General features: G+C 56.4%; 4 protein-coding genes across 4 annotated transcripts; 3 read left to right on the top strand and 1 right to left on the bottom strand.

Annotated features, from left to right (window-relative positions):
* Positions 1-756: 756 nt before the first annotated feature.
* On the bottom strand, positions 757-2,478 carry LOC101396729 (metallothionein-1E). Its single transcript, XM_004431840.3, has 3 exons — positions 2,398-2,478; positions 1,736-1,801; positions 757-1,001 (listed from the first exon to the last, which is right to left on the bottom strand). The coding sequence occupies exons 1-3, from the start codon at positions 2,423-2,425 to the stop codon at positions 757-759; spliced, it is 339 nt and encodes a 112-aa protein (XP_004431897.1). The 5' UTR covers positions 2,426-2,478.
* A 2,551-nt stretch (positions 2,479-5,029) lies between these two features.
* LOC101389986 (metallothionein-1A-like) lies at positions 5,030-6,826 on the top strand. The gene is made up of 3 exons (XM_004431628.3): positions 5,030-5,185; positions 5,773-5,838; positions 6,572-6,826. Exons 1-3 carry the CDS (start codon positions 5,158-5,160, stop codon positions 6,661-6,663), a joined length of 186 nt encoding a protein of 61 aa, XP_004431685.1. The 5' UTR covers positions 5,030-5,157; the 3' UTR covers positions 6,664-6,826.
* A 6,362-nt stretch (positions 6,827-13,188) lies between these two features.
* LOC147913133 (metallothionein-1A-like) lies at positions 13,189-14,979 on the top strand. Its single transcript, XM_087420228.1, has 3 exons — positions 13,189-13,331; positions 13,928-13,993; positions 14,725-14,979. Exons 1-3 carry the CDS (start codon positions 13,304-13,306, stop codon positions 14,814-14,816), a joined length of 186 nt encoding a protein of 61 aa, XP_087276354.1. The 5' UTR covers positions 13,189-13,303; the 3' UTR covers positions 14,817-14,979.
* Positions 14,980-21,228: 6,249 nt separating this feature from the next.
* Positions 21,229-22,997, top strand: LOC101390244 (metallothionein-1A). Its single transcript, XM_004431629.3, has 3 exons — positions 21,229-21,377; positions 21,966-22,031; positions 22,761-22,997. The coding sequence occupies exons 1-3, from the start codon at positions 21,350-21,352 to the stop codon at positions 22,850-22,852; spliced, it is 186 nt and encodes a 61-aa protein (XP_004431686.1). The 5' UTR covers positions 21,229-21,349; the 3' UTR covers positions 22,853-22,997.
* Positions 22,998-27,432: the final 4,435 nt, after the last annotated feature.

Genomic DNA, 27,432 nt, shown 5'->3' with positions numbered 1-27,432 from the left:
ACTCTCTGACACTGGGTGTAGGGAAAGAAAGTAGGAATCTTCTTGCAAAGCGCTGAACAAGGAGAACGGGCAGCTAGCACTGTAATCCTGAACTCTCCGAAAACCTACACGTAAGGGTTTTAGGTGGGGGAGGGGGTGCATGTGGCCTTGGGGTTGAAGTTCTAAGAGTCCCCCGCACAGGCATGACTGTTTGTTCTATGTGTTGCACGCAGTGGATTCTTAGTCTTTGAGGCTAAAGTTTACAATCAGTCATTTTAGCTTCTGAATGCTCCTGCAAGATGCTTAGTCAGGTGAGGGGCTGTCAACAAGTTCCTCTCTTATCAGGTCCTCCTGCTGTTCTGCATGGCAAGCTCAGAAACTTTGGTTATTTTGTTTCTCACGTTAACCGGGTGGGAACAAGGTGCAGTTTCATCCTAATCCAGGGAAACTTTAACTCCTTCACCCTCAGCGTCATTGTTAGGGATGTTGGAAGGGAAACAACCCCTTTTCTTGCTGTTATCGAAGTCAGGTCTCCCTCTCATCTACCATGATACCTTCTTTAGGGTGTCCCATCTGGACTGCGAGTACCAGCAGGCTTTGGGAGCACTAGAGAGGTTTATGGAAAGGACCCGGACAAATGTGCCCGAAAATCTCATCAGGTGGGGACTGGAAGGAGGGAGGAGGTGGAGGTCTGTCTGCACTGCTGTAGTGGACAGAAGAGAAGCAGCTGCAGCCCGTGTGCGGACAGGGAGAAGAAATGGGGCTGGGAGGCGACGGTCACATGGTGGCTGGTCTCCTGCCCACAACTCCTTTGTGTCGCTGCCCCACCCCCCACCAAGCCAGGGACCTGACCACCAGGCGGGCGTTGCACAGGGCTCCAGGAAAGGGTGAACCTGAGGACAACGGGGTGGGGGCAGGCTCTCCCCCACGGGAGGCGCAGCAGCTGCACTTCTCTGATGCCCCTTTGCAGATGCAGGTCTGGGCACACCTGGCACAGCCCACGGGGCAGCAGGAGCAACAGCCTGGGGAAGACAGGGCAGAGGGAGGGGTCAGAGCAGACATTACCCTGACCCTCCATTCCCAACAGCAGGCCAGGCACAACCTCCAGCCTCTGAAGACCCTGAGATTAGGATGGCATGCTGTGTCCCCACGCAATTGGTAGAACCTTTGGAAAAGGTCCCAGCCCCTAGGGAAAGGCTGCCCTGCCCCATCAGAGTCCAGGACAGGCCGGAATGTGTGGAGAGACAGTGACAGCATCCAAGGAGGAAAGAAGGCCAGCACCCCACCTCCGAAAATCATAAAATCAAGTGAGGAAAGTCTTCAAGATCTGAAAATGGGCAGACCCCTGCCAGAGCAGCTCCCAGGAGGGCCAGGGAAGCTCTGGGCTGCCTGGACAGGACAGGGCTGCACCAGCAGCTCAGAGAAACCACACGTGGTCACCAAGTTCACGTGCATAAAGTGCTCGGGACACTGCAGGGTTCAGAAGGCTTCTTCAGGAGACCAGAGATCTAGGTTCTAGTCTGGCTCTGTCCTTGACACTATTGGGTGACCTCTCTGGGTTCAGTTTCCCCACTCCAGAATGAGACGTGGAGACTCAACCAACTGTATGGCTCCTGCAGCTCTGATTCTGACTCAGGTGCTGAGGGACGGGGATGGAGGGAAGAGGAGTCATCAGCCTGCTCCTGCCTGCTGAGCTCCGGGCTCCCTCCGCTGACTCAGCTCAGCCCCCAGATCCCAGAGAAGGCCACACACTCACTCCTCTTGCAGGAGGCACATTTGCACTCTTTGCATTTGCAGGAACCAGCGCAGGTGCAGGAGCCACCTGCAAGGAAGGGGAAGCCAGGCGGTGAGCAGTGAGGGTGATGCACGAGAGACAGCAGCGGGTCCGCAAACACTCCCCGCGCCCTCCTCTGTCAGGGCCCAGCACTGGGAGCTCCTGTCCCACTCAGGGCAGATGGAGAGAAGCCCCAGCTTCTCTCTTCTGCTGCTGGGAAAGGTAGGTCCTCTCCTGATTGGACTCCACAAGGAAGGTCCCGGGCTAAAGATCCAGCCCGAGAGACTGGGGCTGGGGCCAGGGCCTTAGGTCCCGAGCCCCGAAGAGGAAATGTCCCAGCTCCCACCAAGTCCTGGCAGCTCTGAGGCCTGCACAGAGCGCTGCCTCCCAGTCCGGCAGCCCTCTGACCAACTAGGTGACCTCGAGAAGGGCAGCCTTGAGCCTCAGTAGCCTTCAATGGAAAACAGAGGCCAAGGAAGGCTGGAAATGCTCTCAGGAGCTTGGCCAGGCTGAAACACAAGACGTGCTAACTAAAGGAGTCCACTTTAGCTCCAACTCAAGACACTCCCTCCTCCAGCCCAAGGATGCTCTGTCCTACGCCTGGGAAAGGGGCCTCTTAAGGCCCAGAGCCCAGTGTCCCTTACCTGTGGGGCAGGAGCAGTTGGGGTCCATTTCGAGCTGAGGCGAGGCCGGAGGTCCAAACCTGGTGACGAAGATGCACTTGGGCCGCTGGAAGGCGTGGTGGCCCCTAGGCGCCTGCCTGCTCTCTTTCTAGCCAGGAGACGTGGCCTGGGCGCAAAGCCCATGGGTGTTGGTTCAGGTAGTCGAGCTCCACAGAAAGTCCTATGCCACTTCCTGCCCATGGGACCTGGGCCAGTTGCTCAATCTCTGTGAGCCTCCGTTTCTTCATCTGTAAAAAGGAGATTATACCGGACTGGGGAGGAGTCAATGAGCCGGTATCCTGGCTCTAGCTGGGGCTTCGTAAACAGCGTCCATTCTGATCCTTCTTTTCACAGCGACTTTCTTGGAGGTACAATCCTGCTGATTCCCAGCAAGCCCTCTTGGGGAAAGGTTCACTGGTGTGGAAGCGTGACTCTGGGTTGGGGGTTAAGGATAGGATTGGAAATCCAGTGGCAGTGGGAGTGTGGACGACCTGCGAGAAGCCCCTTGGGACAAGAGGCTGCCACAGCAATTCCACAGACAGGAGAGCCTTCCCTACCCTTCACCTCGATTCATCTGCACCAGGAACCAGGGAGAGAGTGAGCATCCAGGGGCTGGAGTGACTGTGCCAAGTTCCAGAGAGGTTAAGCAACCTGCCCGAGGTCACACAAATCATAGTCAGAGGTCTGAACCCATCCCACAGCTGGCCACAGGTGGCTGATCATGGTGTGACTGGATAATAAATCCTGTCTCTCATTAGTCAGAGCTGGAAGGCTTCTTTGAGATAGTCCAGTTGTGCTCTCGGCTTCAGAGATGGGAAACCGAGGCCCAGAGAGGTGACAGAGCTATGCAAGGGGATCGGACTGCTGGCTCCGTGCTCTTCCCAATGCTGCCTCTGGGCTGGGTGTTCAGCGTCTGCGTCTTTCACGTGAAGTTGTGTTGGAGGGTGGTGGGAGAGGGCACGATGCTGCAGCCAGCCTGCATGGGTACCAACCCGGCCGGTGTCACTTTTAGCCCCGTGACGGAACCTCTCTGGGGTTCAGTCTCCTCTGCTGTAAAAAGTGCAATGGCATGGCATCTGGCTCTTAGGATGAAATGATTGAATACATGCAAAGAACCTAGAATGATGCCTGGCACACGGTGAGTAATCTAAACTATTAGCCATTATTTCATTGTTATCATTTACAGTGTAGGAGAGATTTTTCTACTTCAAGACAAGTAAACCAGGTCTGCTGTCCCGGCTATGTGTCCTGTGTAGCCCTCATCAAACGAGGGAACAGGTGACCCGTTGCCCAGAGAGGGTCATCCTCTCTTCTCACGGCAGGGGGACTAGGGATAGGAAGCCGTGAGCAAGACAGTCCGTGTCTTAAAACAGAGACGGAAAGATGCCTGCTCTTTCTGCTGTCACCTGCACCAGCATTTTGCTTCACATTTTCTTTTTTGACTGATTCGTGTTTTCTCAGATATATTTACGACAAGCAAAGTCTTTAGCGCTACTGAAAAGGAGAATTGGTTGACATCCAGACACAGAAGGGAGCCAGACAATCACATCCATATTCCTTTCGCATCACTTCTGTCCCTCCCAGGATTGATCCTGAGGCAGTGGGGAGCTGCTGAAGACGCACCTCTGGGCCAGAGAGAAGCTTCCTCAGGGACTCTCTCTTCCCCGTGGCACTTGACTGGAATCAGACCCTGGGCACCGCTTCCCAGCACTGTGACCCTGGGTCTGTGCTGTGTGGAGTTTTGCCTTTGGGAAATGGGCTTCTGCCTAGTATTTCCCTTTGGGGCTGTTGTTGGGGTTCAAAGGGGGAAAGTGGTGAAACCAGGGCTGGCACAGGCTCCACGTGAGGGGATTGTCAGGAAGACAGAGAGGGAAACACCCACTCTCCTGGCTTGGTTCTTGAATGCCCTGGTCTGCCCACCACCTAAAACGACCCCTTTCCTGGGGGCATCCCACTCTTGGGGAACCTCCCTCCTGGAGGAGGGTTCACCGGCTGCGCTTAGGAGAGCCCCTGGGGAGTTGAAGCAAAGGAGACCCCGGACAAACGTGTCCACCCATCCCTTCAATGGTGGAGAAGGGAAGGAAGGGAGGGAGGCAGAGGCCTGTGCTGGCCGCGTGGCTGTGTCCAGGAGTAATGGGGCCTAAGGACCCTGGTGGGGACCAGGACAGGTAATGCCTCGGGGGTGCGGTGGGGTGGGGGCAGTTGTCACATCCACTTCCAGTCTCTGCACACAACTCCCTGGCTCCAGACAACCCAGAGACTTGAGCAGCTGCACAGGGGCTCCGGGAAAGGGTGAACCTGAGGACAAGGCACTGGGGGCGTGGCGGGGACGCCTGGCCAGGACTCAGGGTCTGAGTTCCAGGCACACGTAGGGGCAGGGGTGGCGGCCCCGTCGGAAAATTGGCGACAAAGGAGGCCAGGACACCGTGTGCCGCCCGGCACACAAACCCCTCCACGGATCTGGGGCCAAAGGGCCCGCTCCCTCGCTGCGCCCAGGGCCCAGCTGGGCTCCGGGGACCTGCGCCCGGCCCGGTGCGCACAGCCCAGCACAGCCAGGGGCGCTGCGGGCCGCGCGGCCTCCGCGGGGCGGGCTGCAAGGAGCGGGGCGTGGTCTTTGCGCCCGGGCCGCCTCTCCTGGCTAGAAAGGGAGCAGGCAGGCTGCCTAGGCGCCTCCACGCCTTCCAGCAGCCCAAGTGCATTTTCATCACCAGGTTCGGACCTCCCGCCTCGCCTCAGCTCGAAATGGACCCCAACTGCTCCTGCCCCACGGGTAAGGGACACTGGGCTCTGGGCCTTAGGAGGCCCCTTTCCCAGGCATAGGACAGAGCATCCTTGGGCTGGAGGAGGGAATGTCTCGAGTTGGAGCTGAAGTGGACCCCTTTAGTTATAGCACGTCTTGTGTTTCAGCCTGGCCAAGCTCCTGAGAGCATTTCCAGCCTTCCTTGGCCTCTGTTTTCCATTGAAGGCTACTGAGGCTCAAGGCTGCCCTTCTCGAGGTCACCTAGTTGGTCAGAGGGCTGCCGGACTGGGAGGCAGCGCTCTGTGCAGGCCTCAGAGCTGCCAGGACTTGGTGGGAGCTGGGACATTTCCTCTTCGGGGCTCGGGACCTAAGGCCCTGGCCCCAGCCCCAGTCATCTTTAGCCCGGGACCTTCCTTGTGGAGTCCAATCAGGAGAGGACCTACCTTTCCCAGCAGCAGAAGAGAGAAGCTGGGGCTTCTCTTCCTCTGCCCTGAGTGGGACAGGAACTCCCAGTGCTGGGCCCTGACAGAAGAGGGCGCGGGGAGTGTTTGCGGACCCGCTGCTGTCTCTCGTGCATCACCCTCACTGCTCACCGCCTGGCTTCCCCTCCCTTGCAGGTGGCTCCTGCACCTGCGCTGGTTCCTGCAAATGCAAAGAGTGCAAATGTGCCTCCTGCAAGAGGAGTGAGTGTGTGGCCTTCTCTGGGATCTGGGGGCTGAGCTGAGTCAGCGGAGGGAGCCCGGAGCTCAGCAGACAGGAGCAGGCCAATGACCCCTCTTCCCTCCATCCCCGTCCCTCAGCACCTGAGTCAGATTTAGAGCTGCAAGAGCCATACAGGTGGTTGAGTCCCAACCTCTCATTCTTGAGTGGGGAAACTGAACCCATAGAGGGCACCCAATAATGTCAAGGACGGAGCCAGACAAGAAGCTAGATCTCCGGTCTCCTGAAGAAGCCTTCTGAACCCCCCAGTGACCCGAGCACTTAATGCGCGTGAACTTGGTGACCACGTGTGGTTTCTCTGAGCTGCTGGTGCAGCCCTGTCCTGTCCAGGCAGCCCAGAGCTTCCCTGGCCCTCCTGGGAGCTGCTCTGGCAGGGGTCTGCCCATTTTCAGATCTTGAAGACTTTCCTCACTTGATTTTATGATTCTCGGAGGTGGGGTGCTGGCCTTCTTTCCTCCTTGGATGCTGTCACTGTCTCTCCACACATTCCGGCCTGTTCTGGGCTCCGATGGGGCAGGGCAGCCTTTCCCTAGGGGCTGGGACCTTTTCCAAAGGTTCTACCAATTGCGTGGGGACACAGCATGCCATCCTAAACTTAGGGTCCTCAGAGGCTGGAGCTTGAGCCACGCCTGCTGTGGGAAGGGAGGGTCAGGGTAATGTCTGCTCTGACCCCTTCCTCTGCCCTGTCTTCCCCAGGCTGCTGCTCCTGCTGCCCCGTGGGCTGTGCCAGGTGTGCCCAGACCTGCATCTGCAAAGGGGCATCGGACAAGTGCAGCTGCTGCGCCTGACTTGGGGGAGAGCCTGCTCCCGACAGAAACAGAGCAACACGTACACACGCAAATACAAACACGTACACCCCCAAGGTTTAAACGTTTTGTGAAACAAACCTGACCTTGTACAACATTCCTGTTTCCATAAAAATCTGTGAATCTATTAAAGTTGTTGACTGTAGTCTGGCTCTGTTTTCCTCTGTGTGTCTTGGAAATAAGGGACTTCGCACCCATCACGGCTGGGGTGGGGGGTTGGACGGGAAGTGCAGAGACCTGGGTTCTGGACCCAAATCCTGGCCCCTAACAAACCGAGTGTCTGAAGCAAGTCAGGATCCCTCTCTGAGCTTCAGTTCCTCAGCTGAAAATGAAAGTGTCACCCAGGTGACAGAAGGGCTCGGGGCAGACAGAGGTTCCCCTCTGCTCTCACTGTAAGTATTGAGGGCATAGAAACTTCTCCGTTTCTACCCCCTTTTCACTCACTGGGGATCCCCTGACAAACTTCAGTCCTGGGACATGTCAGGCTTCCAAAGTCCTCAGAGTGGGTGGAATTAAACTCCCCACTCGGTAGACTTCTACACTGGGCCTGCTTTAAAACACTGTGTTAAAGGGCCTCTTTATATTTTCTAACAGAGATTTAGACATTGGTAAATAAAATGAACTACTAAGAATAACTTGGAAAGTACACAATATAGAAAACCCATTTTTAGATTCAACACACACAGCATTTCAACGAATATATGAAGAACAAAGAAGAAAATTAGAGCTTTAAAAACGCTGCTCAGAAAAAAGACACACAAATTCATATAATGTTATAAATGAATGTTACCTCAATGAAACCAAACAACGCTGCCATGTCATCGAAGGTGTGCTTCGAGCACTGGAAACACTTCACAGACGCCCCCGGGTGTGGACCACGCACACCTCGAGCACCACTGCCCCCACCGTCCCCACAGGGGACCAGCACTCTTGGCTTGCCCAGTGCCCCGGACAGGACACCTGCTACCCCTGAGAGCTCCCTGTGGTGTTCGGCTGCGAGTCTTTGGAAGCTCCTCCCTGGGTCAGGCTGAACTCTGCCCCTCCTTCCAAACCCAGCCTTGGCTCCTTGAAACTGGCCAAGGGACCGGAGATTTGGAGGCAAGTGCCCAGCCAGTTCTCAGCAAGAGGGAGTGCCCCTGACAACTGGGTCCAGAGGAAGGACCTCATGTTTGCCCAGGCAGAATGATGGTTCTGCGGTTTGCAGGGCTTGGTGGTCTTTATTAGGCAGGAGTGAGAAGCTGAGCGATTTGTAATTCGTGCCATTGGTTAGTCCCCCTCCCTGGCTATTTGTGGAGGGACCTGCTATGCGATGTTCAATCAAAGAGAAAGACGAGTCACGTGGCCCAAGAGTCAGGACCTCCCTTGTCCACGGGTGCCCTGTGTGAAAAGGGGATTTCAGAAGCCAGCCTGTGCATAGTCCTTGGGTTTGGGTGTCAGGTAGTCCTGGTTCACAGGCCCCTAGGCCACTTCCTGGCCAAGGGACCTGAGGAAGTCCCTCAAACACTCTGACCTTCCGTTTCCTCATATGTTAAAATGAGATGATATGTCAATGTGAGGGATTAAATAAGACAGTATCCTGGCTCCTAGCTATGGCTTCATGCACAGTGTCCATTGTGTTCATTATCCTCACAGTTACTTTCTTAGAGTCAGAATCCTGTTGAATCGCAAGAAGCTTTGGGGAAAGGCTCATTGGTGTGGAAGCATGACTCTGGGTTAGAGGGTAAGGGTGGGATTGTTAATTGAATGATCCAGTGCCAGGGGGACGGTGGACGACCTGCAATTAGCCCACTGGGACAAGACGCTGCCACAGGATTTGGACAGACACGGAAGCCTTTCTGACGCTTCATGTCTTTTGGTTTTCACACGCTCCAGTGAAGGAGACAGCAAATAGGAAGGGCAGGAGTGGTCGTGACATCTTCCAGAGAGGGTAAGCCACCTGCCCAAGGTCACACAGCTGGAAAAGAAACATATGAATGAGCATATGCTACAGCTGGCCTCACCCCTGGCCACGGCTGGCAGATCATGATGTCCCTGGATGCTACATCGTGCCTGTCCCAGTTCAAAGCTGGAAGGACTCTTAGAATGGACTCACTTTGCCATTGGGTGAGAGATGAGAAACTGGAGCCCAGAGAGGGCACAGAGCTATGCCCTGGGCTCTTCCCACTCAGCCTCTGGGCCAGGTGTTCAGTGTCCCCGTCTTTCATGTGAAGTCCGGAGGTAGGGTGGAGGGGAGGGCACAATGCTGCAGTCACCCTGCATGAGTGCCAACCTCACCTGGGTCACTCACAGCCCCGTGACATAACCTGTCTGTGGCTCAGTCTCCTCCACTGTCAAAGGGGCAAAAGACGGAAAAGCATACGGCTTAGAGGATGAAATGAGTCAGGACAAGAAAAGAACTTAGCAAGGGGCCTGGCATGTGGTGAGTGGGCTAGGATATCAGCTATTATTATTACTGTGCACAGCGTAGGGGATATTTATTTACCTCTAGACAAATCAGCCAGGGCTGAGAGGCATACAGGGCTGTGTGTCCTGTCAACCACATGAGGATGTGACCTGTGGATCAGAGAGAGTCCTTCACACTTCACACAGATCTGTGATGGGCACCAGGGACATTAGGCCATGAGGAACAGGCTCTGTGCCTTCACAGTCACCAAAAGAAACCTGCCATTTCTTCTACCACCTAACTACATTTTATTTAAGATTGTACTTTGATTGATTCCTATTTTCTTTCATGTATTTGCATGAAAAGAAAACTCTTTATCACTACTGAAAGTGAGAATCAGCTTTATTCCAGACAAAGAAGAGAACCAGAAAATTATACAGAGTTTTCGCTTGGGGATCACTTTTCTTGCTGCCCACGCTTCAGCTGGCAGCTTGCTCTTCTTGACAGGTTTCCAGAGTAGAGAGTGTTGTGGACAGAGCCAGACCAGAGGCTGGCTTGTCAGGGACCTTCCCTTTCCCTTGGCAGGCTCACTGGATTCAGGTCCCAGCTGTGTGATTTTGGGCAGGTCATTAGGACTCCATGTGGCGAGTTGTCCTAGAAGTAAAATGGGCTCATGAATACAGAGATTTTCCTTGCAGCCTGTTGTGAGGGTACAAAGATAAAAAGTGATGAAAACATCGGGAGGCACACACTAAACGCCACGGAATTGTTAGGGATGTTGGAAGGGAAACAACCCCCTTCTCGCTGTGTTATCTATGTCTCCCTGTGAGCAATAATGATCCTTTGGGGCGACCCACGCTTTGGGACCGCCTGGAGTGCGGAGTACTGGTAGGCTGTGGGGAGCACTAGAGATTTTTATGGAAAGGACTCGGACACATATGCCCATAAACGTCTTCAGGTGGGGACTGGAAGGAAGGAAGGAGGCAGAGGTCTGTCAGCCCTGATGCAGTGGACAAGAGAAAAGCGGCTGAAGACCTATGTGGGGACAGGGAGAAGAAATGTGGGTGGCAGGCGAGTCACATTGTGGTTGGTCCTCGGCACACAACTCCCTCGCGTCGCTCTCTGGCTCCAGCCAAGTCAAGGACGTGAGCGCGAGCCTAGGGTTGCACACGGGCTCCGGGAAAGGCCGAACCTGAGGACAATCGCGCTGGGGCTGGGGGTGGGGGGGGTGCGGAAGACGGCGGGGACTCAGGAGCTGAATATCAGGAACCTTCCGGGGCGGGATTGGCTGCCACCTCGGAAAAATTGGGAGGGGGCGAGGAGGAGGCTGGGACAAAAGCGCCAGCCGGAACACAAGACCCTCCATGCCAATGAGCGCCAAAGGGGCAGCCCCCACGGTGCACACGGAGCCCTGCAGCGCTCGGGGATCCTGCGCCAGGCACGGTGCGCACAGCCCAGCCCAGCCCAGCCGGGGGCGCTGTGGGCCGCGCGGCCTCCGCGGGACGGGCTGCAAGGAGCGGGGCGGGGCCTTTGCGCCCGGGCCCATCCTCTGGCTGGAAAGTGAGTTGGCGGGCTTCTAGGCGCCACCACGCCTTCCACCAGCCAAAGTGCATACTCCCCACTAGCTCTGGGCCTAGGATGCCCCTTTCTCAGGCAGGGGACAGTGTCCCTGGGGTTCGAGGAGGCAGTGTTTTGAGTTTGAGCTGAGGTGGACTCCTTCAGTTTGCACGTCTGTGCTTTCAGCCTGACCTGGCGCCTAAATGGCCCTTTAGCGCACTTCCATCCTCCCAGCAGTTTGCATGTCAGAGGGGAGAGGCCTGAGGCTCAAGGCTGCCCTGCTCCACATCACCCAGGCGGTCAGGGGGCTTGTGTGCCCAGCCCCAGGGCTCTGTCCAGGCGTCTGAGTTGCCTGTGCTGGCTGGGAGGCAGGGGACATTGCCTCTTCTGGGCTCAGCCGTAAGGCCCTGTGGGGTCAGAACAGGAGAGCATCTGCCCATCCTGGCCTGTGGGAAGAGAAGGCGGGGTGAGGCTTCCCCCGGCCCTGAGTGGGACAGGAGCTCCCCCGTCTGACCCCGCCCTGAGCAGGAAGCATCTGTGGGCCCACTGCTGTATCTCCTGCCTCACCCCAGTGCTCACTGCCCGGCTTTCTCTTCCTTGCAGGTGAATCCTGCACCTGCCCTGGCTCCTGCAAATGCAAAGAGTGCAAATGTGCCTCCTGCAAGAGGAGTGAGTGTGGGCCCTTCTGGGGGTCTGGGGGCCGGGCTGAGTCAGAGACAGCACCCAGAGCTCAGCAGGCAGGAGCGGGCCAGGGAGCCCGCCTCCTGGCGTCCATTTCGCTCAGCAGTTGGTTCAGGGCCAGAGCCTAAAGAGCTATAAAGATGGTCGAGCCCCACTTTCATTCCATAACGAGGAATGAGGCCCGGACAAGTGACCACCAGTCCAGCACAGACCTGCTGCTGGAACCGGGTCTCCTGGCTCCTGAGACAGCATCCTTAATGCTCTCAGGGGCTGAAGCGCTCTATGGACATGAACTAGTGAGCGTGGTGTGGTTTCTCTGACCTGCCAGTGCAGCTCTGTCCGTCCAAGCAGCCCAGAGCTCCCCGGCCCTCCTGGGAGCTGCTCTGGCTGGAGTTTGCCCCTCTCTGACCTTGAGCACTTGCCTCACTTCATTTTATAGTTTTGGGGTCTTGTCTTCCATTAGCCCCAGAGGCCCTGTCACTGCCTCCTCAGGCTTTCTGCCCTGTCTTAGTCTCAGATAGGGCAAAACAGCCTTTGCTTGTGGGTAGGACATTTTCCAAAGGTAGTATCAATTGCCTCCAGACAGAGCATGCCACCCTAAACTCAGGGTCCCGTGAGGCTGGGGGTAGAGCTTGTGCCAGGCCTACTGTTGGGAAAGGAGATCCCGGTAATTTCCAGTCTGACCCCTCACTCTGCCCTCTCTTCCCCAGGCTGCTGTTCCTGCTGCCCCATGGTCTGTGCCACGTGTCCCCAGTTGACTTCCAGACACAGAAGGGAGTCAGAGAATCACATCACATTCCTTTCGCATCACTTCTGTCCCTCCCAGGATTGATCCTGAGGCAGTGGGGAGCTGCTGAAGACGCACCTCTGGGCCAGAGAGAAGCTACCTCAGGGACTCTCTCTTCCCCGTGGCTCCTGACTGGAATCAGACCCTGGGCACCACTTCCCAGCTCTGTGACCCTGGGTCTGTGCTGTGTGGAGTTTTGCCTTTGGGAAATGGGCTCCTGACTAGTATTTCCCTTTAGGGCTGCTGTTGCAGTTCAAAGGGGGAAAGTGGTGAAACCAGAGCTGGCACAGGCTCCACATGAGGGGATTGTCAGGAAGACAGAGAGGGAAACACCCACTCTCCTGGCTTGGTTCTTGAATGCCCTGGTCTGCCCACCGCCTAAAATGACCCCTTTCCTGGGGGCATCGCACGCTTGGGGAACCTCCCTCCTGGAGGAGGGTTCACCGGCTGCGCTTAGGAGAGCCCCTGGGGAGTTGAAGCAAAGGAGAACCCCGACAAATGTGCCGACCCATCCCTTCAATGGTGGAGAAGGGAAAGAAGGGAGGGAGGCAGAGGCCTGTGCTGGCCGCGTGGCTGTGTCCAGGAGTAATGGGGCCCAAGGACCCTGGTGGGGACCAGGACAGGTAATGCCTCGGGGGTGCCGTGGGGTGGGGGCAGTTGTCACATCCACCTCCAGTCTCTGCACACAAATCCCCGGCTCCAGACAACCCAGAGACTTGAGCAGGAGCCTGCGGTTGCACAGGGGCTCCGAAAAAGGGCGAACCTGAGGACAAGGCACTGGGGGCGGGGCGAGGACTCAGGGTCTGAGTTCCAGGCACCCGTAGGGGCAGGGGTGGCGGCACCTCCGGAAAATGGGCGACAAAGGAGTCTAGGACACCGTGTGGCGCCCGGCACACAAGCCCCTCCACGCATCTGGAGCCAAAGGGCCCGCTCCCGCGTTGCGCCCCGGGCCCGGCTGGGCTCCGGGGACCCTGCGCCCGGCCCGGTGCGCACAGCCCAGCACAGCCAGGGGCGCTGCGGGCCGCGCGGCCTCCGCGGGGCGGGCTGCAAGGAGCGGGGCGGGCTGCAAGGAGCGGGGCGGGGCCTTTGCGCCCGGGCCGCCTCTCCTGGCTAGAAAGGGAGCAGGCAGGCTGCCTAGGCGCCACCACGCCTTCCAGCAGGCCAAGTGCATTTTCATCACCAGGTTCGGACCTCCCGCCTCGCCTCAGCTCGAAATGGACCCCAACTGCTCCTGCCCCACAGGTAAGGGACACTGGGCTCTGGGCCTTAGGAGGCCCCTTTCCCAGGCGTAGGACAGAGCATCCTTGGGCTGGAGGAGGGAGTGTCTTGAGTTGGAGCTGAAGTGGACTCCTTTAGTTAGCACGTCTTGTGTTTCAGCCTGGCCAAGCTCCTGAGAGCATTTCCAGCCTTCCTTGGCCTCTGTTTTCCATTGAAGGCTACTGAGGCTCAAGGCTGCCCTTCTCGAGGTCACCTAGTTGGTCAGAGGGCTGCCGGACTGGGAGCCAGCGCTCTGTGCAGGCCTCAGAGCTGCCAGGACTTGGTGGGAGCTGGGACATTTCCTCTTCGGGGCTCGGGACCTAAGGCCCTGGCCCCAGCCCCAGTCTCTCGGGCTGGATCTTTAGCCCGGGACCTTCCTTGTGGAGTCCAATCAGGAGAGGACCTACCTTTCCCAGCAGCAGAAGAGAGAAGCTGGGGCTTCTCTCCGTCTGCCCTGAGTGGGACAGGAGCTCCCAGTGCTGGGCCCTGACAGAGGAAGGCGCGGGGAGGGTTTGCGGACCCGCTGCTGTCTCTCGTGCATCACCCTCACTGCTCACCGCCTGGCTTCCCCTTCCTTGCAGGTGGCTCCTGCACCTGTGCTGGTTCCTGCAAATGCAAAGAGTGCAAATGTGCCTCCTGCAAGAGGAGTGAGTGTGGGGCCTTCTCTGGGATCTGGGGGCTGTGCTGAGTCAGCGGAGGGAGCCTGGAGCTCAGCAGGCAGGAGCAGGCCAATGACCCCTCTTCCCTCCATCCCCGTCCCTCAGCACCTGAGTCAGATTTAGAGCTGCAAGAGCCATACAGGTGGTTGAGTCCCAACCTCTCATTCTGGAGTGGGGAAACTGAACCCAGAGAGGGCACCCAATAGTGTCAAGGATGGAGCCAGACAACAACCTAGGTCTCTGGTCTCCTGAATAAGCCTTCTGAACCCCCCAGTGTCCCGAGCACTTTATGCACATGAACTTGGTGTCCACGTGTGGTTTCTCTGACCTACTGGTGCAGCCCTGTCCTGTCCAGGCAGCCCAGAGCTTCCCTGGCCCTCCTGGGAGCTGCTCTGGCAGGGGTCTGCCCATTTTCAGATCTTGAAGACTCCTCACTTGATTTTATGATTCTCGGAGGTGGGGTGCTGGCCTTCTTTCCTCCTTGGATGCTGTCACTGTCTCTCCACACATTCCGGCCTGTCCTGGACTCCGATGGGGCAGGGCAGCCTTTCCCTAGGGGCTGGGACCTTTTCCAAAGGTTCTACAAAGTGCGTGGGGACACAGCATGCCATCCTAAACTTAGGGTCCTCGGAGGCTGGAGCTTGTGCCAGGCCTGCTGTGTGAATGGAGGGTCAGGGTAATGTCTCATCTGACTCCTCACTCTGCCCTCTCTTCCCCAGGCTGCTGCTCCTGCTGCCCCGTGGGCTGTGCCAGGTGTGCCCAGACCTGCATCTGCAAAGGGGCATCGGACAAGTGCAGCTGCTGCGCCTGACATGGGGGAGAGCCTGCTCCTGACAGAAACGGAGCAACACGTACACACGCAAATACAAACACGTACACCCCCAAGGTTTAAACCTTTTGTGAAACAAACCTGACCTTGTACAACATTCCTGTTTCCATAAAAATCTGTGAATCTATTAAAGTTGTTGACTGTATTCTGGCTCTGTTTTCCTCTGTGTGTCTTGGAAATAAGGGACTTCGCACCCATCACGGCTGGGGTAGGGGGTTGGACGGGAAGTGCAGAGACCTGGGTTCTGGACCCAAATCCTGGCCCCTAACAAACCAAGTGTCTGAAGCAAGTCAGGATCCCTCTCTGAGCTTCAGTTTCTCAGCTGAAAATGAAAGTGGTGACAGAAGGGCTCGGGGCTGACACAGGTTCCCCTCTGCTCTCACTGTAAGTATTGAGGGCATAGAAACTTCTCCGTTTCTTCCCCCTTTTCACTCACTGGGGATCCCCTGACAAACTTCAGTCCTGGGACATGTCAGGCTTCCAAAGTCCTCAGAGTGGGTGGAATTAAACTCCCCACTCGGTAGACTTCTACACTGGGCCTGCTTCTAAAACACTGTGTTAAAGGGCCTCTTTATATTTTCTAACAGAGATTTAGACATTGGTAAATAAAATGAACTACTAAGAATAACTTGGAAAGTACACAATATAGAAAACCCATTTTTAGATTCAACACACAGCATTTCAACGAATATATGAAGAACAAAGAAGAAAATTAGAGTTTAAAAATGCTGCTCAGAAAAAAGACACACAAATTCATATAATGTTATAAATGAATGTTACGTCAATGAGACCAAACAACGCTGCCATGTCATTGAAGGTGTGCTTCAAGCACTGGAAACACTTCACAGACGTCCCCGGGTGTGGACCACGCACACCTCGAGCACCACTGCCCCCACCGTCCCCACAGGGGACCAGCACTCTTGGCTTGCCCAGTGCCCCGGACAGGACACCTGCTACCCCTGAGAGCTCCCTGTGGTGTTCGGCTGCGAGTCTTTGGAAGCTCCTCCCTGGGTCAGGCTGAACTCTGCCCCTCCTTCCAAACCCAGCCTTGGCTCCTTGAAACTGGCCAAGGGACCGGAGATTTGGAGGCAAGTGCCCAACCAGTTCTCAGCAAGAGGGAGTACCCCTGACAACTGGGTCCAGAGGAAGGACCTCATGTTTGCCCAGGCAGAATGATGGTTCTGCGGTTTGCAGGGCTTGGTGGTCTTTATTAGGCAGGAGTGAGAAGCTGAGCGATTTGTAATTCATGCCATTGGTTAGTCCCCCTCCCTGGCTACTTGTGGAGGGACCTGCTATGCGATGTTCAATCAAAGAGAAAGACGAGTCACGTGGCCCAAGAGTCAGGACCTCCTTTGTCCACGGGTGCCCTGTGTGAAGAGGAGATTTCAGAAGCCAGCCTGTGCATAGTCCTTGGGTTTGGGTGTCAGGTAGTCCTGGTTCACAGGCCCCTAGGCCACTTCCTGGCCAAGGGACCTGAGGAAGTCCCTCAAACACTCTGACCTTCCGTTTCCTCATATGTTAAAATGAGATGATATGTCAATGTGAGGGATTAAATAAGACAGTATCCTGGCTCCTAGCTATGGCTTCATGCACAGTGTCCATTGTGTTCATTATCCTCACAGTTACTTTCTTAGAGTCAGAATCCTGTTGAATCGCAAGAAGCTTTGGGGAAAGGCTCATTGGTGTGGAAGCATGACTCTGGGTTAGAGGGTAATGGTGGGATTGTTAACTGAATGATCCAGTGCCAGGGGGACGGTGGACGACCTGCAATTAGCCCACTGGGACAAGACGCTGCCACAGGATTTGGACAGACACGGAAGCCTTTCTGACGCTTCATGTCTTTTGGTTTTCACACGCTCCAGTGAAGGAGACAGCAAATAGGAAGGGCTGGAGTGGGTGTGCCATCTTCCAGAGAGGGTAAGCCACCTGCCCAAGGTCACACAGCTGGAAAAGAAACATATGAATGAACCTATGCTACAGCTGGCCTCACCCCCGGCCACGGCTGGCAGATCATGATGTCCCTGGATGCTACATCGTGCCTGTCCCAGCTCAAAGCTGGAAGGACTCTTAGAATGGACTCACTTTGCCATTGGGTGAGAGATGAGAAACTGGAGCCCAGAGAGGGCACAGAGCTATGCCCTGGGCTCTTCCCACTCAGCCTCTGGGCCAGGTGTTCAGTGTCCCCGTCTTTCATGTGAAGTCCGGAGGTAGGGTGGAGGGGAGGGCACAATGCTGCAGTCACCCTGCATGAGTGCCAACCTCACCTGGGTCACTCACAGCCCCGTGACATAACCTGTCTGTGGCTCAGTCTCCTCCACTGTCAAAGGGGCAAAAGACGGAAAAGCATACGGCTTAGAGGATGAAATGAGTCAGGACAAGAAAAGAACTTAGCAAGGGGCCTGGCATGTGGTGAGTGGGCTAGGATATCAGCTATTATTATTACTGTGCACAGCGTAGGGGATATTTATTTACCTCTAGACAAATCAGCCAGGGCTGAGAGGCGTACAGGGCTGTGTGTCCTGTCAACCACATGAGGATGTGACCTGTGGATCAGAGAGAGTCCTTCACACTTCACACAGATCTGTGATGGGCACCAGGGACATTAGGCCATGAGGAACAGGCTCTGTGCCTTCACAGTCACTGAAAGAAACCTGCCATTTCTTCTACCACCTAACTACATTTTATTTAAGATTGTACTTTGATTGATTCCTATTTTCTTTCATGTATTTGCGTGAAAAGAAAACTCTTTATTACTACTGAAAGTGAGAATCAGCTTTATTCCAGACAAAGAAGAGAACCAGAAAATTATACAGAGTTTTCGCTTAGGGATCACTTTTCTTGCTGCCCACGCTTCAGCTGGCAGCTTGCTCTTCTTGACAGGTTTCCAGCAGGAGAGAGTGTTGTGGACAGAGCCAGACCAGAGGCTGGCTTGTCAGGGACCTTCCCTTTCCCTTGGCAGGCTCACTGGATTCAGGTCCCAGCTGTGTGATTTTGGGCAGGTCATTAGGACTCCATGTGGCGAGTTGTCCTAGAAGTAAAATGGGCTCATGAATACAGAGATTTTCCTTGCAGCCTGTTGTGAGGGTACAAAGATAAAAAGTGATGAAAATATCGGGAGGCACACACTAAACGCCACGGAATTGTTAGGGATGTTGGAAGGGAAACAACCCCCTTCTCACTGTGTTATCTATGTCTCCCTGTGAGCAATAATGATCCTTTGGGGCGACCCACGCTTTGGGACCGCCTGGAGTGCGGAGTACTGGTAGGCTGTGGGGAGCACTAGAGATTTTTATGGAAAGGACTCGGACACATATGCCCATAAACGTCTTCAGGTGGGGACTGGAAGGAAGGAAGGAGGCAGAGGTCTGTCAGCCCTGATGCAGTGGACAAGAGAAAAGCGGCTGAAGACCTATGTGGGGACAGGGAGAAGAAATGTGGGTGGCAGGCGAGTCACATTGTGGTTGGTCCTCGGCACACAACTCCCTCGCGTCGCTCTCTGGCTCCAGCCAAGTCAAGGACGTGAGCGCGAGCCTAGGGTTGCACACGGGCTCCGGGAAAGGCCGAACCTGAGGACAATCGCGCTGGGGCTGGGGGTGGGGGGGTTGCGGAAGACGGCGGGGACTCAGGAGCTGAATTCCAGGAACCTTCGGGGTCGGAATTGGCTGCGACCTCGGGAAAATTGGGAGGGGGCGAGGAGGAGGCTGGGACAAGAGCGCCGCCAGGAACATAAGTCTGTCCGCGCCAAGGAGCGCCAAAGGGGCGGCACCCTCGGTGCACACGGAGCCCTGCTGCGCTCGGGGATCCTGCGCCGGGCACGGTGCGCACAGCCCAGCCCAGCCCAGCCGGGGGCGCTGCGGGCCGCGCGGCCTCCGCGGGACGGGCTGCAAGGAGCGGGGCGGGGCCTTTGCGCCCGGGCCCATCCTCTGGCTGGAAAGTGAGTTGGCGGGCTTCTAGGCGCCGCCACGCCTTCCACCAGCCAAAGTGCATACTCCCCACTAGCTCTGGGCCTAGGACGCCCCTTTCTCAGGCAGGGGACAGTGTCCCTGGGGTTCGAGGAGGCAGTGTTTTGAGTTTGAGCTGCGGTAGACTCCTTCAGTTTGCACGTCTGTGCTTTCAGCCTGACCTGGCGCCTAAATGGCCCTTTAGCGCACTTCCATCCTCCCAGCAGCTTGCATGTCAGAGGGGAGAGGCCTGAGGCTCAAGGCTGCCCTGCTCCACATCACCCAGGCGGTCAGGGGGCTTGTGTGCCCAGCCCCAGGGCTCTGTCCAGGCGTCTGAGTTGCCTGTGCTGGCTGGGAGGCAGGGGACATTGCCTCTTCTGGGCTCAGCCGTAAGGCCCTGTGGGGTCAGAACAGGAGAGCATCTGCCCATCCTGGCCTGTGGGAAGAGAAGGCGGGGTGAGGCTTCCCCCGGCCCTGAGTGGGACAGGAGCTCCCCCGTCTGACCCCGCCCTGAGCAGGAAGCATCTGTGGGCCCACTGCTGTATCTCCTGCCTCACCCCAGTGCTCACTGCCCGGCTTTCTCTTCCTTGCAGGTGAATCCTGCACCTGCCCTGGCTCCTGCAAATGCAAAGAGTGCAAATGTGCCTCCTGCAAGAGGAGTGAGTGTGGGCCCTTCTGGGGGTCTGGGGGCCGGGCTGAGTCAGAGACAGCACCCAGAGCTCAGCAGGCAGGAGCAGGCCAGGGAGCCCGCCTCCTGGCGTCCATTTCGCTCAGCAGTTGGTTCAGGGCCAGAGCCTAAAGAGCTATCAAGATGGTTGAGCCCCACTTTCATTCTATAACGAGGAATAAGGCCCAGACAAGTGACCACCAGTCCGGCAACGACCTGGTACTGGAACTGGGTCTCCTGGCTCCCGAGGCAGCTTTCTTCATGCTCTCAGGGGCTGAAGCGCTCTATGGACATGAACTAGTGAGCGTGGTGTGGTTTCTCTGACCTGCCGGTGCAGCCCCGTCCGACCAGGCAGCCCAGAGCTCCCCGGCCCTCCTGGGAGTTGCTCTGGCTGGAGTTTGCCCCTTTCTGACCTTGAGCACTTGCCTCACTTCATTTTATAGTTTTGGGGTCTTGTCTTCCATTAGCCCCAGAGGCCCTGTCACTGCCTCCTCCGGCTTTCTGCCCTGTCTTAGTCTCAGATAGGGCAAAACAGCCTTTGCTTGTGGGTAGGACATTTTCCAAAGGTAGTATCAATTGCCTCCAGACAGAGCATGCCACCCTAAACTCAGGGTCCCGCGAGGCTGGGGGTAGAGCTTGTGCCAGGCCTGCTGTTGGGAAAGGAGATCCCGGTAATTTCCGGTCTGACCCCTCACTCTGCCCTCTCTTCCCCAGGCTGCTGTTCCTGCTGCCCCATGGTCTGTGCCACGTGTCCCGAGTTGACTTCCAGACACAGAAGGGAGTCAGAGAATCACATCACATTCCTTTCGCATCACTTCTGTCCCTCCCAGGATTGATCCTGAGGCAGTGGGGAGCTGCTGAAGACGCACCTCTGGGCCAGAGAGAAGCTTCCTCAGGGACTCTCTCTTCCCCGTGGCTCCTGACTGGAATCAGACCCTGGGCACCACTTCCCAGCTCTGTGACCCTGGGTCTGTGCTGTGTGGAGTTTTGCCTTTGGGAAATGGGCTTCTGCCTAGTATTTCCCTTTAGGGCTGTTGTTGGGGTTCAAAGGGGTAAAGTGGTGAAACCAGGGCTGGGACGGGCTGGCACAGGCTCCACGTGAGGGGATTGTCAGGAAGACAGAGAGGGAAACACCCACTCTCCTGGCTTGGTTCTTGAATGCCTGGGTGTGCCCACCACCTGAAATGACCCCTTTCCTGGGGGCATCCCATGCTTAGGGAACCTCCCTCCTGGAGGAGGGTGCACCTGCCGGCTGTGCTGAGGAGAGTCTCTGGGGAGTTGAAGCAAAAGAGCCCCCAACAAACGTGCCAACGCATCCCTGCAGTGGTGCAGAAGGGAAGGAAGGGAGGGAGGCAGAGGCCTGCGCTGGCCGCGTGGCTGTGTCCGGGAGTAATGGGGCCTAAGGACCCTGGTGGGGACCAGGACTGGTAATGACTGGGGGCGGGGGAGTGGGGCGGGAGGGGCGGCAGTTGTCACATCCACCTTTTCTCTGCACACAGCTCTCTGGCTCTGAGTTACAGGAACACTGGGGGCAGGGGTAGCTTACCCCTAGGGAAAATTGCGACAGAGGCGGCAGGGATGCTGGGACACGATGTGCCGCCCGGCACACAAGCCGTTCCACGCGATAGGGCGCCAAACTGCCGGCCCCCGCGCTGCGCCCCGGGCCCTGCTGCGCTCGGGGATCCTGCGCACGGCCCGGTGCGCACAGCCCAGCCCAGCCGGGGGCGCTGCGGGCCGCGCGGCCTCCGCGGGGCGGGCTGCAAGGAGCGGGGCGGGGCCTTTGCGCCCGGGCCGCCTCTCCTGGCTAGAAAGGGAGCAGCCGGGCGACTAGGCGCCACCACGCCTTCCAGCAGCCCAAGTGCATCTTCGTCACCAGGTTCGGACCTCCGGCCTCGCCTCAGCTCGAAATGGACCCCAACTGCTCCTGCCCCACAGGTAAGGGACACTGGGCTCTGGGCTTTGGGAGGCCCCTTTCCCAGGGGGGCCAAGACAGAGCATACTTGGGCTGGAGGAGGGAGTGTCTCGAGTTGGAGCTGAAGTGGACTCCTTTAGTTAGCATGTCTTCTGTTTCACCCTGGCCCAGCTCCTGAGAGCATTTCAAGTCTTCCTTTGCCTCTATCTTGGTGTTGAGGGTACTGGGACTCAAGGCTCTCCTTCTCGAGGTCAGGGAGATGCTAGACTGGGACCCAGCACTCTGTGCAGGCCCCAGTGCTGCCAGAACTTGGTGGGAAGTGGGGACATTGCCTCCTTGGGTTTCGGGACCTAAGGCCCTGGCCCCAGCCCCAGTCTCTCCAGCTGGATCTTTAGCCCGGGACCTTCCTTGTGGAGTCCAATCAGGAGAGGACCTACCTTTCCCAGCAGCAGAAGAGAGAAGCTGGGGCTTCTCTCCGTCTGCCCTGAGTGGGACAGGAGCTCCCAGTGCTGGGCCCTGACAGAGGAGGGCGCTGCGAGTGTTTGCGGACCCGCAGCTGTCTCTCGTGCATCACCCTCACTGCTCGCCGCCTGGCTTCCCCTTCCTTGCAGGTGGCTCCTGCACCTGCGCTGGTTCCTGCAAATGCAAAGAGTGCAAATGTGCCTCCTGCAAGAGGAGTGAGTGTGGGGCCTTCTCTGGGATCTGGGGGCTGAGCTGAGTCAGCAGAGGGAGCCCGGAGCTCAGCAGGCATGAGCAGGCCAATGACCCCTCTTCCCTCCATCCCCGTCCCTCAGCACCTGAGTCAGATTTAGAGCTGCAAGAGCCATACAGGTGGTTGAGTCCCAACCTCTCATTCTGGAGTGGGGAAACTGAACCCACAGAGGGCACCCAGTAGTGTCAAGGACGGAGCCAGACAAGAAGCTAGATCTCCTGTCTCCTGAAGAAGCCTTCTGAACCCCCCAGTGTCCCGAGCACTTTATGCACGTGAACTTGGTGACCACGTGTGGTTTCTCTGACCTGCTGGTGCAGCCCTGTCCTGTCCAGGCAGCCCAGAGCTTCCCTGGCCCTCCTGGGAGCTGCTCTAGCAGGAGTTTGCCCCATCTCTCATCTTGAGGACTGTCCTCACTTCATTTTATGGTTCTGGGGGGCTGGCCTTCCATTACCCCCAGGGGCCCTTTCACTGCCTCTCCAGGCTTTCTGCCCTGTCCTGGACTCCAATGGGGCAGGGCAGCCTTTTCCTAGTGGGTAGGACCTTTTCCAAAGATTCTACCAATTCCCTGGGGTCAGAGCATGCCACCCTAAACTCAGGGTCCTCGGAGGCTGGAGGTTGTGCCAGGCCTGCTGTTGGGAAGGGAAGTTCAGGGTAATGTCTGCTCTGATCCCTCACGCTGCCCTCTCTTCCCTAGGCTGCTGCTCCTGCTGCCCTGTGGGCTGTGCCAGGTGTGCCCAGGGCTGCGTCTGCAAAGGGGCATCGGACAAGTGCAGCTGCTGCGCCTGACATGTGGGAGAGCCTGCTCCCGATGGAAACAGAGCAACATATACAGACCTGGGTTTTTTTTTTTTTCATACACCCCTGACTTGATTGCTACATTCCTTTTTCTATGAAATATTTGACTGACAATAAACTCGTCTAGACTCCTCTGGCTGCTGTTGCCTCATGGTGTGTTGGGAATATGAGACTTGGGTCTAGTTGGGCTGTAGGGGAACCTGCATTCGGGGGCCTGGGGAAGTGCGTATGGGATGTTGGGGTGTGGTGCAAGGGTTCCTGTAATCTGGCCTGGCCCTGGCTCTCGTTTGTGGGCTATGGCAGAGTTTCCTCTACTACTTTCTATAGAGTTAACTGGTCCCTGCCCCTTTTGTGTATCTGTGTCACTGCCTATATTCACTCAATAGCCACCTATGGTGCACCTACTGTATACATAGGCATTGGGTTTTCAGTGGTGAGGTAACATGGAGCTCACAGACTGCTGAGGAGAGACAGAATATTAATGATGAGAAGAAACAAAATGGCTGACAGAATGCTGTTGGTGTGAGCTGAGTGAAGAGACGAGACCTTTGTCCTGAGATCTGAGAGCTGCATTCCTGTCAGAGGGGACAGCTTGAGCAAAGGCCCTGAGGTGGGGAAGAGCTTGGTGTGTTTAGGAAATAGACCAGTGTGCCTGGGACGGTGTGTGAGGGGAGTAGTCCAAGCTTGCTTCGGAGATGGTGGAGAGGGGAGAGCAGAGACCATGTGGCTCATTCATCTGAGTGACTCCTGATCTGGTTCCAGAGGTGCATCACTGGAGAGGTCAAAAGTGACAAGCCACCAGCCCACTTCCTCTTCCCAGCCCCCAATTTGCTTTCTTAGGTCTAAGATGGGCCAGGGAACTTGTATTTTTAACAAGTACCTAAGGTGGCAACCCACTGGCGCGGTCACACAGAATCATTTATCGAAGTGAGATGAGCCTTTGCCAGGAAATGTTTCCACCACAGTTGGCATTTGAAGCCAACTGCCCCAACATGCGGCTGCCTGTGCCGGGGCCGGAGGTACCCAGTTCCTGTCTATCTTGAGGGACGGGGGCAGGCCTCGCCATGCAGGGTGTGGCAAGTGTCTTTGCAGAGAGCAAATGAGGCTGAGAGGGGGGTCCAAGCCCCCTTGGGGGCTCACACTGTGGAAACCCCCCCCGGGTGTGGTTGGACTGGTGTCCCGGCCGCCGTCTCCTGGTAGGAAAGTCTGGCACGGGCCTCGTGGGGCTTGAGCAGGAGCATGAGGTGGCCCTGCCCTGTTTGTTCTGGAAGTCCTGGGGCCAAGGTCGCAAATGTGCCCAGGTGTTGCTCTTTCACAACTTCTGCCTTTGGGAATCGCAGCTGCCAAACCTCTCCCGGGAAGGGTACAGAATATTTCCACTGGGCCTCACAGACACAATCCAACTTGCTGCTTTTTATTTTCCAAGTCGTGTGTGAAGTGGCATCCTCGCTCTGTTCCCAAGCCCAATCTCCCCCAGGGGTGGGCGAGGCGTGGCCATTATGAATGTCTGTTGGAGAGATTCATTTACAATAGTTTTTTAAAAAATTTGATATGGCTGCATCAGAATGCCTCGTTTAATTCCAGAAGTTAATACCTTGTTTAACTGGTAAAGCAGTTAAACACGTCGGCTCTGAAGCCAGACTGCCTGGCTGGAACCATAGTTCCACTACTTAGGCAAGTTATGTGACCCGTCTGTGCCTCATATTTCCCATCTATAAAGTGGGGACAATAATAGTGCCAACCCCATAGGGTTGTGGTGAGGTTAAATGTGTCTAGCACAGTCCCTGGCTCATAATAAGTGCTCAGTAAGTGCGACCTCCCTCCCTCTGGGCCAGGCATGGTGTCTGACAATCAGTAGGCGATCCATAAATGCTCTCTGCTTGATTCAATGAGCACTTATTGGACCCCTACTGTATGCAAATCATTCTGCTGGGCACAGGGAGGGAAGATAATAGCTAAATAAGATCCAGTCCCCCTGCTAGAGGAGGTTTCATTCAAGTCCCTGTGGAATTTAGGGAGCATTTATTTTTCACTTCAAGATGCAGCCGCTGAGCTGGGGCAGAGAGTAACACAGAGTCTGAACATGTGTGAACATCTGAGCTGGGGCAGCTGGCGTGACACCCCTGCCCCATGCTGATGCTTGGTATTGAATGAAAGGGAACCAATCAGGTCCTCTCTCCTGAGAAGTGTAAATTCACAATGCAGGTGGCAGGAACAAAGGTAACTGGAACTCGTCCTGTCACTGGAACCACGTCATGGGAACGGTAAGGAGTCCACCCTAAATGGTGGTCACGAGGACGATGAGACTAAGCTACATGTCTGTTTTCTGTGAGAACTACATCTCAGTCTTCTAGGGACCCAGAGAGGCTGAACGTCTGCTGAAAAAAGTCCCAATGACACCTCACCTCCCTTTGAAAGCAAACCCCGTACAGTTAGGGCTCCTTGAGTGACAGCAACAGAAGTGGACTCCTGCTAAATTAGATAAAACAGAAATTCGCTGGAAGGGTACTGGGGACCTATGGAATTGACGGGAAGGATAGAGAACTAGGCTCAGAAAATGGGCAAGAGCTGTGGGGAGCCAAGTGGCAGATCATGGCCCAGGAGCAGTCTGGCTGTGCTGCTGCACCTGGCACAGCCGTCACCGCTGCTTCTGCCGTCCCCAAACATCCCCTTCAGTGCCATTGGCCACAGCTCCTGCAAATGAGGTCTAGACTGACCTCTGAGCTCTTCACCTCTTGCCCAAGTCCCAAAGGCCCAGGAGGTCCCGCAGGCTGGGGGTGGGGAGGAGGAGCGTCTGGCTACTCTCAGATTCCGGAGTGGGAGGCAGGACCCTGCATATCACCCTAAGGGTTTCATCCAATGCCAGTAGGTTCCTGGCAGGAAACCACTGAGTCATTCGGGAGAGTTTAATAAATGGATTTTTTTTACAAAGCAGTTGGAAGGATTAAGAGAAATGCACAAGAGATGCAAAGGCTCCCAGGCTTGTAGCAGTAGACCCATTGCCAGGCCTGGGCCTGAAGGGCAAGAGGAAGAGGCTGTCACTGGACCCCAGAGAGAGCAGCTGTAGCTGTAGGAGAGGACACCCCAACAGGAGAGGTGACCTTCAGGTTGACATTCAACCTTGCACGAAGGGAGCTGGGAACACATTCTGTGACCTCCTATCCTCCCTCTCCCATCTCCTGCCAGCGCTCCCATTGGCTGAACTCAACCAGATGCTGTTGGGTTCCATACAGCTCCCACCCACTCCCTGGCTCGTTGAGGGGAGGGTGGAGAGCGGATCTGGAAAATACCCAGCACACCCCACAAATAGGGTTTCCCTCCATCAAAGGCCACGTGTATCTCTTCCCTGCACCCTGGGAGAATCTAACTAATCTAAGGATGAATTCAGCTCGCAGGGGTGGAGGGAGGAGGTCAGGGATGATGGTGGAAGTCCTGTCTTGGGGAGGAGGCATTTGAGGTCTCTCAGAACCTCTGTCTGCAGGTGTGCCTGAGCAAGTCTGCTCAGAGCCCGGGGGGAGAGGGGGTAGGGGGAGAAGCTGATTTACACACCTGTGTGTCCCCGTGGGACACTCGCCTGGCCCCGCCCATCTGTGGCATCACAATACCCACTGAGCCATCCTTTCAGAGCCCCCCCTGAGGCCACTCCTGGCTGGCTGCTGGCCTACACCCACCTCCCGCCCAAAGGGCAACGCTGTGAATTCCACAAGGCTTCGCCCCCCTCTCCATCCACCCACATCCCACCACCATGCCTGGGTGCTTCTTGGCCCCTTGCCTCCTCCGTGGTGGCCTCTCTCCCTCTCTCTCAGACTCTCCTATTTGGCAGGGAGGGGAGGCTGGGGTATGTTGTAAAGGTTGGTTGGTTTTTGCCTCAATCCCAGCAGTAGGACCTTCTCAGGGGTCAGAGACCCCTCCTCTGAGCCTCTGCCTCTGCCTGGATACACTCGTGATTCTTGAGCCCTCAAGGGAGGAGGCTGAGGCAAGGCTGGGGAGCTGGGGTTCTCATCGAGGCTTGGGCAATACACAGGACTCTGTGGACTACCCCCAGGGATGTCAGAGGTTGCCTCGCAAAGCTGGGGGATGGGATCTGGGCGCCTTCCTCAGCCACCCTGGCCTGCCTGAGACATCATCACCATCACTGGGAGTCGGGGGCACAGCCAAGAGCAGACCGCCTGGACTCTGCTCTGTCTCCAAGACACCTTCCCTGGCATCCCCACAGCAAAGCTAAACCAGAACCTCCACCAGCAGTTCAGTGATCTTGGGTCACCCCAGCTTGGAGGCCTTGCTAGCTTCACGTGTCCTTCAGAGAGAGGGCAAGGCTTCACCCAGAGAAGGGACTTGCTGGGGGTGGATTCGGGCACTGATCAAGTTTGGCTGTCTTTCATCCAGAACCCAGCTGCCTTTTGGGGAACTCCCTCTGCTCTCATTGTGTGGAGCCTTGGAGGGAGGGGAGATCCAGGGATCCAGCTAAAAAAGCTAGGGGTCCAGACCCTTATTCTCCAGGGAGCCTCAGCCCATCAGATGTTCCCCTCTGGAACTCAAATATGGCCTAGAATGTGTTCCAAGGACGTTCA

This window comes from Ceratotherium simum, chromosome 30 (assembly GCF_057802395.1).
Source record: "Ceratotherium simum simum isolate JZ-2026a chromosome 30, ASM5780239v1, whole genome shotgun sequence".
Taxonomy (NCBI): domain Eukaryota; kingdom Metazoa; phylum Chordata; class Mammalia; order Perissodactyla; family Rhinocerotidae; genus Ceratotherium; species Ceratotherium simum.
The sequence above is the reverse complement of the archived record's forward strand: the minus strand, read 5'-3'. Positions and strand labels throughout refer to the sequence as shown.